Raw genomic sequence first — 19,898 nt, 5'->3', positions numbered from 1 at the left:
CGGTCCTCGGGGCTACTCCCGCGCACGCTTCCTCCCCCACCTCTGTAAACACGCTCGCTGCAAAGTCTGTCCCTTCGGGGGAATGACTTCAGTTTGACGCGGCTGTAAAGGGCCAGCCTCCAGAAGAGAATGGCTCATTATTCAAAGCGATCACACCCCGCAAAGTGAGAGAGGGGGAAAAAAATCTCTGCGTTTACTTTAAGTGTTCTGACAATGAGCAAGGAAAACGAGGAGAAATTACTGTGTCTCAAGGTCTTCCATTTTATTCTGTAAATTAGACTGAGGTAGGGAATCTCCCCTCTCCGTCCTCTCCCCTCCCCTTCCTTCCGCCTAGAAACATTTGTGTGCCTCCTCTGTGCCAGGCACGAGGCTGGGGAAAAAGCCTGAGGTCTCTATTCTCAAGTGCCTTACTAGTAGCAGGGCAGGGAGAGAGAAGGGGAGTGGAAACCAACGATTTCAGCTGTTGTGAAATTGCTGTAATAATCCATGTCCAGAGGGTCACAGAACAGTGAAGCAGGTTTTGCATCATGCTAGAAATCAAGGCAGGCTTCCGCAGAGGAGGCTGCCATTGAGTTTTGAAGACTGACCGGGCATCAGGTGGAATGAAGAGGAAGAAGATCTGAACATCTGTATGACTGCAGAAAGCAGGTGAGAGGTGCAATGGTGAGAGACGGGATTTTGCAGGACAGCAAGGAGTCAAATCATATAGCTCTTATTGGCTAATTTCCGACCTTTGCACGCGCTAGGCCTCTCTGAAGAATTTTAAAGCAGATAAGTGACTTGATTTGATTTGCGTTTCAGAGAGATCGGTGTGGAAGGCATCTAGAAGGAAGACAGTCTAGGAAAGGAGTGGAGGTGGGGCTGGGATGGACGAGAAGTACTCCAAAGATGTGCCACAGGTGGAGCCTTTAGGATTTGTTGCCAAGACACAGGGGGGACAGAGTTGCAGGCTGGCACTCAGGCTTCTGACATGGCCAGCGGGGCAGATGAGGGGTGCCCCTCACCCAGAGACAAGTGAAGAGGAAACCAGTGGCGCCCGAGTTCTGGTTTCTGTGGCCTATCCAGCTGCAAATGTCGCAGCAGGCAAGACTGCCACATGGACCTATATGGTATTTGGGGTGTTACCGGCTAAAAATATAAATTTGGCTGTGTCCATTTATAAGAGGGCTTCCCAGGTGGCTCAGTGGTAAAAGAATCTGCCTGTCAATGCAGGTGGCACAGGAGACGCTGGTTTAATCCCTGGGTTGGGAAGATCCCCTGGAGGAGGAAATGGCAACCCACTCCAGTATTCTTGCCCAGAGAATCCCATGGACAGAGGAGCCTAGCGGGCCCTTATCTATAGGGTTGCAAAGAGTTGGACACAACTGAGCGACTGAACATGCATACACACACCACTTAGAAGAAGAAGCTAAGTACAGAAGGAAAGGAAATACACAACATTTGTTAGAGCTTCCATACCACCAAGGGAGTGACTTAAACAACAGACATTTATTGTCTCACAGTTCTAGAGGCTAAAGATCCAAGATCAGTGGGTGAACAGAGCCATGCTCCCTTGAGGGCCGCAGGGAAGGATCTGTGCCAGGACTCTCCCCAGCTTCTGATAGCTTCTTGACTTTGTGGCAGCATAACTTCAATCACAGGGCCTTCTCCCTGTGTGAGTGTCTGGGTCCAATTGTCCCCTTTCTATAAAAACACCAGTGATACTGGATTGGGGCTTCCCAGGTGGTGCTAGTTGTAAAAGAGCCTGCCTGCCAATGCAAGAGATGAGACTTAAGAGACGCAGGTTTGATCCCTGGGGCGGGAAGATCCCTTAGAGGAGGGCATGGCAACCCACTGCAGTATCTCTTTCCTGGTGAATCCCATGGACAACTGAGCCTGGCGGGCTACAATCCATAGGGTTTCATGGAGTTAGACAGGACTGAAGGGACTCAGCACGCACCCATGATACTGGATTAGAGGCCACCCCACTCCAGTATGAAGTAACCAGTTACACCCATTGTAACCATTACATCTGCCCTTATTTCTATCTATTTTGAAATGATTGTATTTGCATATAAAGTCACATTTTGAGGTACTGGCTGTGAGGATTTCAACATAGGGATTTTAGTGGGACACAATTCAACCCATAACATTCAGAGTGCAAATTAAGTTATCAAGAGTGGGATTCAATGTGGAGTTGTAGAGAAGCAACAGTTTTAAGTGGCTAAAAGAGCAGATCTGGGTGGGAGGTGAGAAGATGATGATTAGAAGGTGCAAGAAGGGTGACATAATGAAGAGATGTGTTTGAGAGGAATCACTGGCGTTGCCAAATGCTTACCAAGTCAGGCAAAGTAGGGCTAGAGACCGCCATTGCCCTGGCAGTGTGGTAGTCATTGGACCAAACGGTCAGAACACGTGAACTTCAAATATTTAGCTCCAGTATTTTGTGATCTTAAAATCATTGCCCAGGGAATTCCCTGGAGGTCCAGTGGTTAGGACTCAGCACTGTCACTGCCGGGGCCTGGATTTGATCCCTGGTTGGGGAACTAAGGTCCTGCAAGCCACACAGCACTGCAAAAAATAAAAAATAAATCTAAAAACAACATCATTATCCAGCAAACTCCCTGAGGGAACTGGGGGCAGTGGACATTAGTGTGACTCGTCCCCAGGCCCAGCCTGCTTTCTCAGCCTCTTTTACAGCTGGGGCTTGAAACCTGCCTAGGCTCTGGCAGTCAGGTGGCTGGTTGCTAGGTTTCAGTCTGGATGAGAGCCATATGGGAAAGCAGACTCTAAGGAAGCTGCATTCTGTGAGGTGGTGGGAAGGGATCTGGTAGAAAGATACGGAGGCCCAGGGCCAGCAGGGGTGAAGGTCCGAGATGCGCATGCCCGGAGGAACAGTATTGGGTGAAGGTCCGAGTCGCGCATGCCCAGAGGAACAGTCCTGGGCTCATACTGGATCCTTCCTGTGATACAATGTAGGCATCGTTCTCAGTGGGGTGACCTTTAAGTCTAATTCTCTGGATTTCTCGGAGATTCTCTGAGCCATGTAATAGTCTTACAAAAGAAAAAAAAAAAAAATAACTGCTTTATTGAGATATAATTCACACTATAAAATTCATCCATTTAAACTGTGTAATCCACATATATATGATAGATAACCAACAAGATATGTATATGTGTGTGTGTGTATGACTGAATCTCTTTGCTAGACACTGAAAGTAACACCACACTGTAAATCAACTATACTTCAATTTTTAAAAAATGAATCTTCAAAAAAAGTGTACAATTCAGTGGCTTTTAGTATATTCACAAGGTTGTGCCACCATCTAAGTTCACTACCTAAGTCCAGGACATTTTCATCACCCTGAAGAGAAACTTCACGTACACGTGTGATCACTCCCCACTTCCCCTTCCTCCCAGCCCCGGGCCACCACTAATCTACTTTCTGTCTCTATGGATTTGCCTGTTCTGGACATTTCATATGAATGGAGTCATATACCATGTGGTCTTTTTGGTTCTGGCTTCTTTCACTGATGAAAAATCTTTAAAGATTTATCCGTACTGTAGCACAAATCAATGCATCATTCCTTGTATTGCCAAATAATACTTCATTGTCTGGATATACTATATTTTGTTTATTGGTTCATCAGTGGATTGTTTTCACTTCTTGGCTAGTATGAATAATGCTGTTTAAATGTGTGCAAGTTTTTGTATGAACATATATTTTCATTTCTCTTGGGTATATATATATCTAGGAAGTGAATTACTGGGTCATATGGTAATTCTGTGTTGAAAAATTTGAGGAACTGCCAGACTGTTTTCCAAAGCAGTTACATCATGTTACACTATCACTAGAAATACATTAGGGTTCTAATTTCCCAGTGGGGATAAAGTGGTGTCTCATTGTGGTTTTGATTGGCATTTCCCTAATGACTAATAATGCTGAATATCTTTTCATGTGCTTCTTGACCATTTGTGTATCTTCTCTGAAAAAATGTCTGTTAAAATCCTTTAGGGGACTCTCCAAAACCACCTGACCTCGCCAGGCACCATAGTAACCAGCTGCAGGGGTTATCCTACAGCAGGAGGTTCTGGTAAAGAACTTGAAACAAAGAGGATGCCTCCAACCAGAAGAATTCAGAAAAGGTCAAAAGGAGAGAGGAGATGCCAGTTCATATGTCCTGCCAGCCTCCCAGAATCCTTCTCGCTAGAATCCATCCTGACTGATGCTGTTCCCCTCAGAAGAGCCCTGAGTCAGAATGACTGGCCAGAGATAACCCAGCACCCAACCCCATCACCACAAAACCTGAGACCGTGCCCCGTGGCAGCACAGTCCTCCTGGGTTCCCGCACCCTCTTGCTCTCTGCCTGGGTGCCCCTTTTCCGATAAATGCTCTTGCTTTGTCAGCATGAGGGTCTCTCTGAACAATTCATTTCTGAGTATTAGGCAAGAGCCAACCCTCAGACCCTGAAAGGGGTCCCCCTTCTGCACCACACCCATTCAAGGTTTTTAAATTGTGCTTAAAAAATCCATAAAAGTTACCACTTTAATCATTTTTAAGTGCACAGTTCAGTGATACTAAGTACATTTATTCACGATGTTGTGCAATCATCATTCTTTGTCCATTCTTAATTGTCTTTTTAAAATTTATCTTTTAGTGTCTAATTTTTGTATCCTGGAAACAAGTCTCTTAAAGGAAAATGATTTGAGAATATTTTCTCTCATCCTGTAGGTTGTTCTTTCACTTTCTTGAGGGTGTTTTAATATTCTTTAATTAATTCCCTTCATGCTCAAACTAACTAGAGTAGTGTTGTCAGTAGCTAAGAACATTGACAGATGCACTGGGTTGGGTTAAATACCATTTTTTTACATCCCCCCCCCCCCCCCCCCACCAAACAACCTGTCTCATATCACATCTTATATCCATTACTGACTTAGAACTTTGGGTTTTGCTATTTTTCCTAAAGCCTTTCCTATTCTATCTGAATGCCACTCTATTGTGATATAAATCACTATATTGTGATTTATAATATGAAATACATATTCAGTCTTCGTTCCATTTCTGGCACAGAGCTCCTAAAACCCTTGAACTCTCCTGAGTGATAGGACCTTTAAGTGTGTCTTGTTATGTTAATGAGGTGACTTCTGGATCACACCGAAAGATGGAGACTGGCTAGAATGCTCAGTCCCACACCCTGACTCCTAGGGAGGAGAGAAGGGCTGCAGGTTGAATCAGTTTCCACTGACCCATGGTATATGCAATGAGGCCTCCATAAAAACTCAGAAGGACATAGTTCTGAGAGCCAGGCTGGGGAACACATGGAGATTCGGGGAGAGTAGTGTCCCTGGAGAGGGCCCAGAGGCTCCTCACCTTTCCCCCACCCTTGCCCTGCGTATCTCTCCACCCATCTGTTCCTGAGTTATATCCTTTCATAATACTGGTGATCTAGTAAGTAAAGTGTTTCTCTGAGTTCTGTGAGCTGCTCTAGCAAGTGAACTGACCATAAGGAGGGGGTCATTTAAACCCCCCATCTATAGCCGGTGGGTCAGAAGCACAGGTGACAACCTGGACTTGTGACTGGCTTCAGGGGGGCAGGTGAGGGGGTGGAGGGTGCAGTCTTGTGAGACCAAACCCTTGACCTGTGGGCTCTGATGCTCTCTCCAGCGATCAGTGTCAGAACTGAACTGTAGGACACCCTGCTGGTGTTGCAGAAAATTGCTTGGTGATGGTGGTGGGAACTGCTGCCCGCCCCCTACACTCATACAAATGTAGCAAATTGTGCTCAGGACCCTCCTGTGTGACCCTTTTGTGACCCCGTGGACTGTAGCCCACCAGGCTCCTTTGTCTGTAGGATTCCCCAGGCAAGAATACTGGAGTGGGTTGCCAGTGCCCTCCTCAAGGGGATCTTCCCAATCCAGGGATTGAATCCAAGTCTCTTTTGTCTCCACCACCCAATTATTTCTCACCTCTATCTGGCCCCACCCCAGACCCCTGCAGTCCTGTGCGGTACCCCCCACAAACACACATATACCTCCATCCCTCTCCAGTCCTTCCCTTCCTGCTATAGTGCTATAGTCTCTCGGGATCTAATGAATGAGATCGATGTCCTGTTTAATCTTTGGATCATTCTCAAGGCTTTGTGAAAACTTACAGCACAGTAAACACATGTTCAAAGGAACTTAATCTTGTGCTTATTTCCTTACTCTATTTGTTTTATTCTAAAATTATATTTATGCAGTCCTTGATTTTAATCTTTTCTCTAAATGAACACCTCTGGGGGATCTGAAATGGGTTGCAGGGCAAATCTATGGTGTTCAATTTATGACTGGAGAAATGGAATTCTCTGGGGAATCAGTTAATCTCTACAAGTTTGTGAAATGGTGAAAGAAGGTAAAACTTCACAGATAAAGTTCTCAGGACCCAGAGGAGAGGTAAACAGTAGTATTTGATGCATCATGTGTCTAAGGTGAAGGTATTCCCTGGCAGATTCTTCTGGAGGGCTGGGCTCCCTGACTGCCACTGCCCAGTGCTTTGGGGCATCTCGAACCTCACCTTCTGCTCCTCGGCCTGTAGAGCAGTCTTCAGCTCCTCAGAGCAGGCACTAACTGCTGGGTACCTGTTGGAAACAGCTGGAAAGAGTCCATGTTCATTCAGTTATAGGTCCATACACAGAAATCTGTCACATTTCTATACACTAACAACAAAAGATCAGAAAGAGAAATGAAGGAAATAATCCCATTTCCCATCACATCAAAAATAGAATACATGGAAACTTACATTACCATATGTAAAGTAGATAGCCAATGGGAATTTGCTGGATGACTCAGGGAACTGAAACAGGGGCTCTGTATCAACCTAGAGGGGTGGGATGGGGAGGGGGATGGGAGGGAGGGGACATATGTATACCTATTGCTGATTCATGCTGATGTTTGACAGAAAACAACAAAATTCTGTAAAGCAATTATTCTTCAATTAAAATAAAGTAAAATAAAATGCCTAGGAATAAGCCTACCTAAGGAGGCAAAAGACCTGTACTTCAAATCTTACAAGACATTGATGAAAGAAATTGAAGCTGGGCACCCCGGCGGCCGCGGCCTCCCGGTCCCCCGCCCGCGGCCCCACGGCTCTGCTCAGCCCGGGCATCGGGGGCGCACGACTCTTCTGCCGCGCGAAGCGTGTGTCTCAGCAGCCCAGGGCGCCGGAGAGGGAGCGGCCCCGACCTCGGGGCCACGGCCCTTGCTTCCTTTTCGTTGTCGCGAAACGCCGTGTGCCCCGTAACCGGGGCGATGGGTGCCAACGAGGACCAGGAGATGGAACTGGAGGCATTACGCTCTATTTATGAAGGAGATGAAAGTTTCCGGGAATTAAGTCCAGTTTCATTTCAATACAGGATAGGTGAAAACGGGGATCCCAAAGCCTTCCTCATAGAGATTTCCTGGACAGAAACCTATCCGCAGACCCCTCCCATCATATCCATGAATGCCTTTTTTAACAACACCATATCGTCAGACGTAAAACAGAGCATACTAGCCAAGTTACAGGAGGCGGTGGAAGTCCACCTCGGGAAGGCCATGACCTACACGCTGTTTGAATACGCCAAGGACAATAAGGAGCAGTTCATGGAGAACCATCATCCCGTTCATTCTGCTACATCCATAAGCAATATCATCTCAGTTGAAACTCCTAGCACAGCCCCATCGAGTAAGAAAAAAGATAAAAAGGAACAACTTTCAAAAGCCCAGAAACGTAAGCTGGCAGATAAAACAGATCACAAAGGAGAACTTCCTAGAGGATGGAACTGGGTTGATGTGGTGAAGCATTTGAGCAAAACTGGCTCTAAAGACGATGAATAGCCCTTGGAATCCAAGACAAGGGAAGAGCATCCTTTAATAAGTAAACGGGGTTCAAAATCTTTCATTACTCTTTTCTGGTATTGAGGTGGCTTTTTATAAAACAATTGTTTTGTATGTTTCTTATGTAAAAAAAAAAAAATGTTTCAAGTTGAAAGTAAAGGAATCTGGTTGTATTAAATTATTTTCACAAACTTGCCTTAATAAAAGGTGAAAATGTTAAAAAAAAAAAAAAAAAGAAATTGAAGCTGACACAGAGATGGAAAGATACATCATATTCTTGGGCTGGAAGAATCAATATTGTTAAAAGACTATACTACTCAAGGCAATCTACAGATTCAATGCAGTGCTATCAAATTACCAAGGGCATTTTTCACAGAACTAGGATAAAAAATTTGTTAATTTCTATGGAAACACAAAGGACACTGCAGATTACCAAAGCAGTCATACAAAAGAAAATTGGAGCTGGAGGAATCAAGCTCCCTGACTTCAGACTATACTGTAAAGCTACAGTCATCAAAACAGCAGTGTGCTGACACAAAACCAGACACAGATCAATGCAGCAGGATAGAAAGCTCAGAAATAGATCCATGTGCCTGCGGTCAATTCACCTATGACAAAGACGGCAAGAATACACAGTGGAAAAAAGACAGTCTCTTCAACAAGTGGTGCAGGGGAAACTGGACAGCCAAATGTAAAAGAATGAAAGTAGAACATTCTCTAACACCATACACAGGTAGTCATAGGTCCAACTGTCTACTGAGCACACACACTGTACAAGGCACTGCTCTTGGCACATAGAGGAACAAGATTTGCTTCCTATAATCAGGAGTTGGATGACAAATAGAAGGTCAAGACAAACACAATTAACTATTATCCAAAGCAGAATGGGCCTCCAATAAAAGAGGCATAAAAAGCTGTTTTGAAGATTCAAGGGACGAAGAAATCACCCACTTTTTCAAGTAGTAGAAAAGGCTTTATGGAAGGTAGGGAAGGAGAACTAGGCTTTTGCTCAGAAACTCATGACCTCTAAGCCATAATCCCTGTTCTCTACTAGCTTCCAAATCAGTCAGGATGAATGTCATACATACAGCGGCTGCAATTCAAGACCATACATGTTAACACCAGTACAAAAGAATCACAGAAAAGCTACAGGTTATTTCCTATTAGTGCAGGAAGTACTTTATAAAAGGGTGGACTTGGGCCCTAAAAGATGAAAAAGATTTTATTAAGATGCTATTTTCAAATAAAAAGCAATTAAATGACCTAGAAAATTTGGAAAACACAGTAAGGTATAAAGAATAAAATAGAAATCATTTATAGGGCCACTACCTACAGATAAATACATTGCCAGACATATAATATGCATAATAAATATTTATAATATAAATAAATGTAATTTATTTTTTTCCTCAAGTATATTTTTATTACATACATGATTTTGAGACCTGCTTTTTTAAAACATATGCAAACTTATCAGTAAAATTATTTGAAAACACATTTTTAAACAGCTGAAGAATATTGCATTAATTTATAATATCATTTATGCAACCAATTTTCAAAATGTTCACATTTAGATTGCTTCTAAATTTTCAATTATTATAAATTAAACTTCATGAAATTGTTAAACACAAACCTTTGTCTACACCTCTGTATTTTCAGCACAGATTCCTGTAAGTGGGATTACCAAATCAAGGTATATTAACATTTCTGGGGCACTCAAGAGAGTAAAACATTGCACAATTACTTTCTAGAAAGGCTGTACCAGTTTACATTCCCATTAGTTAGATGTGCCATGAGACACACTCCTTTACCAACAGTATTATTTTAAGATGTTTGCTAATCTGATAAGGAGAAAATAGTAATTCACTGTTTTTAAATTTTGTATTTACTTGATCATTAGTGATGGGAACATTTTAAATACACTCTTTTCCATGAATATTTCCTTTCTGTTGCCTGTTCATACATTTACATCCAGTGTTGTAAGTGAAAAACATATTTTGAGTAGGAAACTTGGAAAGAATCTACCATTCTCTCAGTCTTGGTGCTGTGACTCCCTTTGGATGAGTACCCTGCCATGGTCAGTGTGATCTTATTTTTTAAAGATACGCTCCCACCCATTCATTTTTCTCCCTCTCCCGCAATACAGCCAGCTACACATTTCATCTGGTGCTCAGTCAAAGAAACTGGTCTGCTGCAACACTGGAGGGAAAACTGATGGTGTTAGAATTACTGAGACAAAATGTCCAGACTGCCAAGGGCAACTTGGTCACAGTGACTCTTCTTAAGTGTTGATTTCAGAATTAGCCTCCTCTTATACCATAAGGGCAGACTCCACAGCGTTCCCTCCTGACTCCTCAGTCTCAGCTGAGCTCACTTTCCTGCCTCCGTGGTGTCCGCTGAGCCTGCTGTGGTCTCGCCTACACCCTCCCCGGTCCACAGCCTGCCTGTCCCCGATTGTGCAGCTCAGGTGGTGGCCCTCGGAGGAAGATCCCCTTTTCCTCTGAATTCCATGGCACACTATTTTATTTAAAGTACCTCCAGTCTCCCAGGTATTCTGGTTCTTTGTGCACGTGATTCATCTCTTTCATTACTTTATAGACTCCTGGAGGCATCTACTTAAGGAGCATCCGTGTCTTCTTTATGTCTGGATTCCCTTAGTACAGTCAGCAGAAACTCAAAAATGTTTTACAAAGTTAAAAATTAAATGTTATATAACAGAATCACTAGGCAAAAAAGTTTAATTTAAAAAAATGTTACTTTGGAAGGGAAAACAAAGTTTTGTTTGTTTGTTTGTGGCTATACTGTCTGGCTTCTGGGTCCTAGCTCCCCAACCTAGGACTTAGCCTGAGCCTAGCAGTGACAGCACTGAGCCCTAACCACTGGATCACCAGGGAATCCCTGAAACAAAGCTTAGTTTTAACTGTAGTGACTCTGGTAAGGTTATGGAGTGAGCTGTATCCTCCCTTAAATTCATATTTTGAAGCCCTCACCCCAGTTATTGCAGGGGTATTTGGAAATAGGGCCTTTTAGGGAAGTAATTGGGTTAAATGAGGTCATAAAGTGAGGTCCTAATCCAATAGGATTAGTGTCCTTATAGGAAGAGGAAGGGACACCAGAGCTTTCTCTCTCTCCAGAGCAAAAAGGCCGTGAGGACAGTGAGAGGCTGCTTCTGCTAACCAGGAAGAGGGCCCTCATCAGAACCCGCTCCCGTAGGCACCTCCATCTTGAACTTTCAGTTTCAGAACAGACAGAAAATTCATTTCTGTTATTTAAGCCACCCAGCCTGTGGAGTTTTGCGACGGCAGCCTTACACAGAGATAATGGTGAGATGTTAGGTAGAAATGGAAGAAAGTCAGCTCAAATAAAGGAATATTGGTAACTCAGTCAAAGAACTCAAAGAATCTCATGGTGAGACACTGAGGGGTTAGAAACTGAAGGAAGAATTGGGAAACGTGGCTTCTTCTGTCTCTTCAAGAAAGGCCCTCATCCTGAAGCCACTTTGGTCCTCTGTGGCAGAGGAATAAAAACTGATGCAAATTATAGCTAGAGTCCAGGAACTAAGAAATTGACTGGGGTTAAACAATTAACTTCATATCAAACATAAAGTCATCAGAGGGAAATAAGCACTAAAGTGATATTTTAAAACAACTGGAAACTTGACAAGGAAATTGCTACTGGCTTCCATTAGAGTAAGAACATACTTCCTTAGAATATTTTCTTGAAAGGATGATATATTGATCTTCTTGGGCTGGATCCATTAGCCATGGAAAGATGTACCTGAGTCTTTAGGGACATTACTGAATGCATCAGGCCATATCACAGAACCCACTACCTCAAAACCAAATATTAAGGAACAGCTTATTAGAAAAACAAGATAGAGCACAACTCTCTCTAGGATTGTAATCATTGTTCTCAAGTCCTTGCCAAACCTCATTCACTATAACCTTGCATAATTTAAATATGTGTCTTACTTTGGAAGTTTCAAACAAAAAAACTTTCTTGGAGAAAACAAAAGCAAAAAAGGGACTTTTTTTGAACTGCATTTCTTAGTACTATTGTGGTTTGATGTCTAATTCTCTCGTTCTAAGTGGAAAGAAAGAAGGAATCATGAAACCTTCTTTTTAAATCTTTTATCCAACATGTGGAGAAAATATGATGGTGACTGAGTCATTTTCCTCTTCTTTACAATGGATTCCAATATGTTCTATCTCCTAATTTCCAAAAGGTTATATTTGATAGTTTGTTTAAAAATAAACTTTTATGGGTGAAACACATGTACACCATGTGTGAACCATGTACAACCATGGCTGACTCATGTGAATGTATGGCAAAAACCACCACAATATTGTAAAGAAATTAGCCTCCAATTAAAATTTAAACAAAAGTTAAAAGTAAATAAATAAATAAAAATAAAAAGAACCCCCCCCCCCCCAAAATAAAGAATTTAGGCTTCAATCAGAGGCCTAAGGAAAAAAGAAAACAAACTTTTAGTAAGTATAAATTACAAACAGAAAATTACACAAGTCCTAAGGCAAGAGCTTGATGAATTATTATAAGAAACCACAAAGGGTAAACACTATCCAGACCAAGATATAGAACATTAGCAGCACCCCAGATGCTTGCTTGAAAATAGAGTTTTGAGCCAGACATATATTTTATTTTCTTAAAAATAATGATAGTAAATGCCCAGATTAACCGATAAAAGTCCAAAAGGTATATAGACGCATAGCTCAGGGGCTCATCCAACTTTTAGATTCCTTAAGTCATTTGGACAGCATTCATGGGAACACGAATTAGCTAACTATCCAGTGCTTCTGAAAAATAATTTTGTGATATGTATACAGATCCTTCAAAGTATTTCTATCTTATGCTCTAGTAATACCAGCTTCAAAATGTTCCCTGAAGCAGTATCAGAGATATGGTCACAGATAAATGTACAGACAGCATCATAAGAACAAAAGCTTTGAGATAACTCTGCCACTTCCTAATCTTGCCACCTGGGACAAAATATTTAACCAACTGCTCTGGCCTCAGTTTCCTCACTGGTTACGTGGTACTAATAGTAGTCACAAACACTGAATTAGTTACGATGCACAAAGAACTTGAAACGGGGTCTGCCACCGTTAGCAGTGCAATAAATGTTAAGAATTATTAGCTATTATTACAGAAACCCCTACAGAAGTAGGGGTCTGAATACATATAAAATAAAGACTATAACGCACCCCACCCCCCCGACCCGGCGCCGAGTATCACATAGTCATTAAAAACGCAGCTTCTGGAACCGGAATGCCAGCCTGCCCCAGACCAGCTGTGTAACCTAGGACAATTTTCTTAATTCTCCGAGCCTCAGTTTCCTCATCTGAAAACAAAGGAGAGTACCTCCCTTGTAAGGTTACCCGGTTCATATACATAAAGCACTTAGAACAGTCCCTAACATACTGCTGGGGCTTAATCAGCGTTAGACCCGCCGTGTCAAGCGCTGCTCCCCGACTGCCCGGCGGTCTACCACACGCAAAGCTTCCAGGTCCAGGTCTGGGGACAGACGTGCCTAGAGTCGGAGGAGATGAGAACAAAACCCACGTTCCCTTGGAGTTAATAGAAGGAATCAGAGGCTCGGGCCTCGGCCTGGGGAGAGCCGTTCCGCGGGCAGCACCGGAACGGACGGCTTTCATTCAAAGGAAGAAAGAAAGGCCCCCACACAGAAACTCCCGCCGCAGCCGCAGAGCAGCCCCGGCGAGAGGAAGGGGCTGGAAGGCTTTCCGCCCCTCCAGCCCCGCGGCCTCCACCTCTTTTCCTCTCCCACCCCCGCCTCCCCGCCGCCGTCACTGGGGCTTTTTAGAGACTCAAGAGCGGGGATGAGAAGAGACGTTCGCGTCCGCCTGGGGAGGAGGTGCGCAGTGACAGCGTCCGTGGAAAGGGCTGGGAGCGGCTCTGACGGGCCCCCTTCCCCACCCGGCTCCTGAGCCCTCAGCGGTGTGGTCCCCACTCTGCAGGAGCGGGCTTACCACCAGCCTTGGAAAGCCGAAGGTACGGAGACGTTCTCTGAGCTCAGTTCGCGGAAAGGTCAAGGGTCCGCGGCCGCCAGCCGCGGCCGCCACCGGCTCCTGTTCCGCGCTGAGCCCAGGTTTCCTCCCCAGCAGCAGCATCCCCCACCCCCGCCCCCGGGGACCCTGCCCCCCGACATGGAGAGCTGGGCGCGGCCCGGGCCCCCTCCGCCACCGCTCCGGTGCCTGGGTTGAGTGTGGGAAGATCACCGCTTTCCCCGGGCTGCCCCTGCCTTTCCTCGTCACAGTTCCAGCACGGCCTCGGGGGCTTTCTAGGGTCACTGCTACCTTCCAAGGGTCTTTCCATTTTCTTTTCCTAATGGTCCAGTATTAATTAAGATTTATGCTTCACCCCCTGTGTTCCCAGATCACAGAGAGTATCCAGAAGACAATGGCTAGCCTCCCTGAGGGTATCCTGAAATGGCCCACATTTCTAAGAAATCACTGATGGCTGCTATTTTCTCTTTAAAAAATGCTCTTAAGATAATACAATCATCTAGCAGTGATGAGCAGAAGGCAAGACTCCTGTATTCTGGGAGCCCTGGCTCTTGCCCCTTGGTCCACAGCGGAAGAACCTGTGTGTCAGTGACACGCCAAAGGGATTCAACTCTGCTGGGCATTCCCGGAAATGCAGAGATGGCCCCGGTGCCCCCGGAACCCTCCAGCACCCTGGAAGGAGCTGCCTTGCACATTTCACAGGACTTGTGCAGACAGAGGCTCCTCAGTAAGATTCTGCTTAAAGCACCTGTCGTTAAAATGAAATCACCCAGTGGTGCAACCAAGGAAACTATATTGACTTGAAATGACCTTGGTAAGCACGTGATTGCTCCTCATGGCACGTAGTTCTGAGGCCAACTTACAGTTTCAGAGTTCAGCATGAACTGTTTTACCCCTCTGGAGCAGGAGGAGTCGGAGTGGGGCAAAAGCATGCAGTGAGAACTCTGTCTTTGGAGGGCCCCTGGAGGAATCTCAGCGGGGATAGCCTTGGCTGTCTGACACCTCAAAAAACGCACACTGGACACGGCCTGCCCTGACCAGGTACATACCAAGGCTTTGAGGATGCTGCAGACTTAAATATCTTCCTCCTACACACCCATTAAGGATGGACATCACTTGCCACCTTAGTTCCAGAGGCTGGTGTCAAGAAGCATCTCTGGTGTTTGTGAAGTCAGAAGTTGGCCCTGTGGCTTCTTGTGGTTCCTGTAGAGGCCACAGTCTGAGGGATTTTCTATTCTGCACAACAGCTGCAAAACGTGAAGTGTTCCCTCAGTGTCCACTCCTCAGGAATGGTTCCAGAAGGCACAATGCACCTGGTCATTAAAGACTTACATACCAGGAATGTATGTCCTTGAGAGGAAACTGCTGGTGTGATAAGGGATTGTGTTCCCAGGTGTGGCTTGAGATGAGATGATGCTTATCTAAATGGCTCCCAGGGACTCCCCAGGGGATGAAATCTCAGTCTACTGTTCTGATTCCCTTTCCCTCTCTCTCCTTAAGTAAAAGTGTTAGTGGCTCCGTCATGCCACTCTTTGAGACCCCATGGACTGCAGCCCACCAGGCTCCTCTGTCCATGAGACTTTCCAGGCAAGGATACTGGAGTGGGTTGCCATTTCCTTCTCCAGGGGATCTTCCCAACCCAGGGATCGAACCCAGGTCTCCTGCACTGCAGGCAGATTCTTTACTGACTGAGCTACAAGGGAAGATGACCAAACCGCATGCTCATTAAGTGTGAGTGATGGTGGGAGTGGTATCTCACTTAAAAATTTAAGTAGACAGAAAATACATGAAATGCAAGGGATCATAAATGCAAATCAAACTGGGGCTCCGTGCTTTAGGTAGGGAGGCCTTGGAGAGCCAAGGTCATGGGGTTTCTTTAGCCACCTGCAGGGCTAACTTTTCTAAACTCACACGTGTCAGTCTGTGGTGTGGATGTTTCTCAGGCCACTCACCTAGCCCCAGACTTGCTTCCAGCTCAGACCTTGCCTCACATGTTCTTGCTTCTGTAACTTACAGACTATTTGAGGTTCTCTGTTTGGAACTCTCTACAGTGGCACCCCATTCCAGTGCTCTTCCCTGGAGAATCCCATGGGCAGAGGAGCCTGGTGGGCTACAGTCCATGGGGTCCCAAAGAGTCGGAGACAACTGAGCGACTTCACTTTCACTTTTCACAGCATCATCTAGAAACCTCAGTCAGAATGGATGAGTGGGAAAAGGGATGATTCCATGCCATTCTATGGAGGGATGTCTGTATGGTCTATCTTTTCAATCCCCACAACAGCCCCGTGAGGTGGCCGTTATTCCTCCCATTTTCAGATGAGCAGAAGGAGAACTAGAGAGGTCCAATGACTTGGCAAGGTCTCCAGTAGCCACCACACACCCGGAGACCTGGTTCCAGTTCTGCTCTGTTTGAGCTATGTTCTGGTCTTGGTGCATCTATAGGCTATCCTCCTGTTTACAAAAGTTATTAATAAAAATTTAAACAAACACAGAAGTAGATGATGGATCCCTACACATCCATCACTCTGATAAAACAGTTGTCAAGATTTTGACACTTATGGAACAATTCTCTTTGGCTTCATTTTCTATCAGCTTTGTCTCATCCAGGATCGCTTGTTCACTCACATGCCAGGTTTCAACCAGACTAAGCAAGCTGTTTAGTTGTTCTCTGACTCTGCGCCTTTGCACATCTTGATCCCTTTGACTCAGTTTTTCCAACCCTGGTACACAGCTGCCCACAAGACCCACCACTGACCGACCATGTCAGAAACTGCTAGCCCTAGGCACCCTTCCCTCTGTGTCCGCTTGACCTACTCTTCTCATTCTTCAAGACTTCCTTCTAGAATCCCCCTCTTTCTACAAAGCCTTCACCGATGTCCCCAGTCTGGCTGAGGGTGCTTCTTCCAACCTCCACTGGGCCTCGCATATGTGTCTGTCACCGGCTGGAACCAGAAGTGTCGGAATCAGCGGTTTCCTTTACCCCGTGCTCTTTCATTTCTCTGCTCATGTCATCCCTCCCAGGGTCCAGTACCACACAGCACAGGCCCACCGTGGTGTGGCCCAAGCACCCCTAGCCCCGCAGCTGGCCCTCCTTGGCCCTTGGCTTGCTGGACAAGGCTGCTGTTCTTTGGCACTCTCGCTCATTTAAAGGAAGTGGTTCTTAGCTTTCTTTCCCAGCCACCAATTATGTTCCCACAGGAGGTCACATTTTGGTTGTGGTGATGGATTCTTGAAAAACTGTGACTATGAATACCAACTTGATTCCACAGAAACCCCTCACTTCCTAACACAGGTGATGTGCTGTATACCTTCCGAATAAGTCACGTTTCAGGTCACTAATAGGCTGTGTGACTTTGGGCCAGTTACTTAACCTCTCTGTGCCCCAGTTTCTTTCTTTGTAAAATGAGAACTGTATGTCAGAGGGATTAGGGAGGACTGAGATAATACGTGAAAAGGCCTGGCACATAGTAAGTGTTCAATAAATGATACGTACTATTTCTGTTGGACTTTGTCATCATCATAGTATTTCATCCATACAGGCTTGTTTCTTTGGTTTCGTAACAGCCCTCAGTATTGACAAGCTCTAGGCTTCCCTGATGGCTCGGATGATAAAGAATCTGCCTGCAATGGAGGAGACTCAGGTTTGATCCCTGGGTCGGCAAGATCCGCTGAAGAAGGGAATGGCTACCCACTCCAGTATTCTTGCCTGGAGAATTCCAGGAACAGAGGAGCCCAGTGGGCTACAGTCTGTGGGGTTGCAAAGAGTCAGACATGACTGAGCAACTAACACAACAACAGAGGAACACTACTTTATATTGTAAATCTTCTATTCTTATTATAAGTATAAATTCTGTACCTAAAAATGATGCTGTGTCTGAAATTTCTGGAGCCTGGCGTGCCCAGCATTCTGATAAAAGAAGGCAGGCAGGAGCTGTCTTTGTTTCCGTGGGATCTCCTGGAATTCACCCCGGGCTCTCACCACCTCCTCCTGGTTCTTCCTCTCTCACCATCCCCTGGGGGTGCTTGTGGGGTAGAAACAGGAGAATAGGAGGACCTGCAGGAAGCCAGGATTTGGGAGGCCTGAGGCAGAAGGACAGGGCGATTCACACCTGTTAGCCTCACATCTCTGGGCCAGCACTGGCAGGGCCAGAAGCTCTGTTCCTGGACAAGAGCACCCCATCGGCAACTCACCCCCCTTCCTCAGGCACTCACACCACCGAAGGAGAGCCTGGCGCATCTGGAAATCACCAGGTGTCTTCATACACTGTGCTGAAACACTCATGATGTTTTGGGTCAAATTCATTAAAAAAAAAAAGTTTGCATCTGATTTAAGTCTTCCAGGAGCCCTACATCATGTTGGCTTTAAACATGCTGTGTCTGGATAATAAGTACTGAGGCCCGGGATTAGGTGAGGTGGAGAGATTTATAAAGCACTAGATGCATTAAGGCCCCATAATTCACCCTTTGTTTCATCTAAAAATTGAGCCATACCCCTCTGCCTTTTCAGGCTTCTGTCTACATCAAGCAGAGCCTGGGTTCACTGACTTTGCACCGTGAGTCTCCTGTGAAAGGCAAAGAGACAAAAGCCTCCCATCAAAGCTGCCATAGTGAGTTTCTGTTCAGCAGGAGGCGGGAATTCCTGAAGCAATTCCCAGGGCTTTAGACGGTCCAGCCCCTCGCCCCGGCGCGCAGTCAGTAACTGCGCACCTCCTCCCTGCTTGCCTCTAGTGGCCCTCTGCCCCAGGCGTGGTGCCTTAGTCCGCCTAAGGGGGCGGGGGGCATCCATGATGCTGAAATCCCGGACCAGAGGCGGATGCCTGAACGGTTCTCCGCCCTCCCTCATTCAGGCGGAAACCAGACAGAACCCCAGGAGGGCTGGCGCAGCCCCTTGCAGGGCTCACTCCCGCCTCTCACGTGATGTCCTCAGGCCCCCCGGGTTTCTCTCTTGTTCGTCACGGACAAGTGCTCTGATCGCCCCAGGCTTTCCCTCCTTCCTGAGCCCCACTGCAGCCGGCCTTAGTACCCTCCGAACACCTTAATGGGGCAGTAAAAACTTTACAGCCTGCAGCTCTAAACCGTTCTCAGATTTCTGAATAGAACTATTTATGGCACACAAGCTTACTACGGTTTGCCCTTTGAACACCCCCGCAGATCCTAGACGCATTCAAAGGGGGCTGACCGAGTTACACTGGCCAACAAACAGCTGGTTTACAGAAATCCACAGTGGCAGAGCTAAGTTCTGTCTGCGAACAGCCAAGTCAGAAGAGGAAACAGCCCTTGGGTCTCATGGTATCACCGAGGCAGCCCTGCGCTTTGCGTCTTCCATGTGGCTTTGGTGTCAAACCCGCTTGCGTGCGTCTCTCCCTGGATTTTTGCTTTCCTGCTCGGTTTTTGCCTGGGTCGACAGGGACCCCTCTGAGCTTCGTCAGCAAATCCAGAGATCCAATCTGTTCCTTCCGTCTTGAGCAGGCAGAAAATTAAAACCAGGAAAAAGCTAGCAACTCGATCACGATTCGTTTCTCCAAAACAGTGCCCAGGATCCACCAGCGAGCCCAGATAAAGCATCCCCGCGCCCTTAGAAGCGCCCTTACCGGTATTCCATATCCGCCTCTCCGGTGCATCAGAGACCGGCCCCAGCCTCCTTGGACGTGGGGCCTCAGCGCTCTGCAGCCCACAGACAATCGGGCCCATTATAGTCATCAGGCCGCCGAGTTAAAGGGTGGCCCTTAGAAAAATATAAACAGCGTGTCAGCGCCAGCCAAGGGGGCGGGGCTGCAGCATCAGGGACAATGCGAGCCAATGACAAGCCTCTCTGTTGGCTTAGGATATTGTGTTTCATTTTGAAGAAGGGGAGCCAGAGAGCGAGGAACGCTGAATAAGAAGGGCCAGCCCCGCAGCATGAAAGGAGTCCGAGCTGAAAAGTTTAATCACTGCCCACGGAAGATCATTTTCAAGGAGGAGTTTGATGTCTCACACTTAATAATGCATATTTTTAGAAGTCACAGACATGCGTGTTGCCTTAGC

At 45.9% G+C, this 19,898-nt stretch overlaps 2 protein-coding genes across 5 annotated transcripts in view; one reads left to right on the top strand and one right to left on the bottom strand.

The window, feature by feature from the left end:
* Window positions 1–19,598, bottom strand: part of TRIM2 (tripartite motif containing 2) — a 126,362-nt gene extending 106,764 nt beyond the window's left edge. For 3 of the 4 annotated variants that reach the window (XM_061142528.1, XM_061142531.1, XM_061142529.1), the window contains exon 1: window positions 19,466–19,598. In XM_061142528.1, the coding sequence (XP_060998511.1) occupies window positions 19,466–19,495 (30 nt within the window). In that variant the 5' untranslated portion in view covers window positions 19,496–19,598. The remainder of the gene's footprint in view (window positions 1–19,465) is intronic. The other variant, XM_061142530.1, reaches the window with a different exon arrangement.
* On the top strand, window positions 7,040–9,900 carry LOC133056783 (RWD domain-containing protein 4-like). Its single transcript, XM_061142527.1, has one exon. The coding sequence runs from the start codon at window positions 7,267–7,269 to the stop codon at window positions 7,831–7,833; it is 567 nt and encodes a 188-aa protein (XP_060998510.1). The 5' UTR covers window positions 7,040–7,266; the 3' UTR covers window positions 7,834–9,900.
* Window positions 19,599–19,898: the final 300 nt, after the last annotated feature.

The sequence above is a fragment of the Dama dama genome, chromosome 5, assembly GCF_033118175.1.
Source record: "Dama dama isolate Ldn47 chromosome 5, ASM3311817v1, whole genome shotgun sequence".
NCBI classification, from domain to species: Eukaryota; Metazoa; Chordata; class Mammalia; order Artiodactyla; family Cervidae; genus Dama; species Dama dama.
Note: the sequence above shows the minus strand (reverse complement) of the source record. Positions and strands in the feature narration are given on the sequence as shown.

Coding starts and splice junctions, on each gene's coding strand:
- LOC133056783 (XM_061142527.1), top strand. CDS start 7,267: ATGGGTGCCAACGAGGACCAGGAGATGGAACTGGAGGCATTACGCTCT.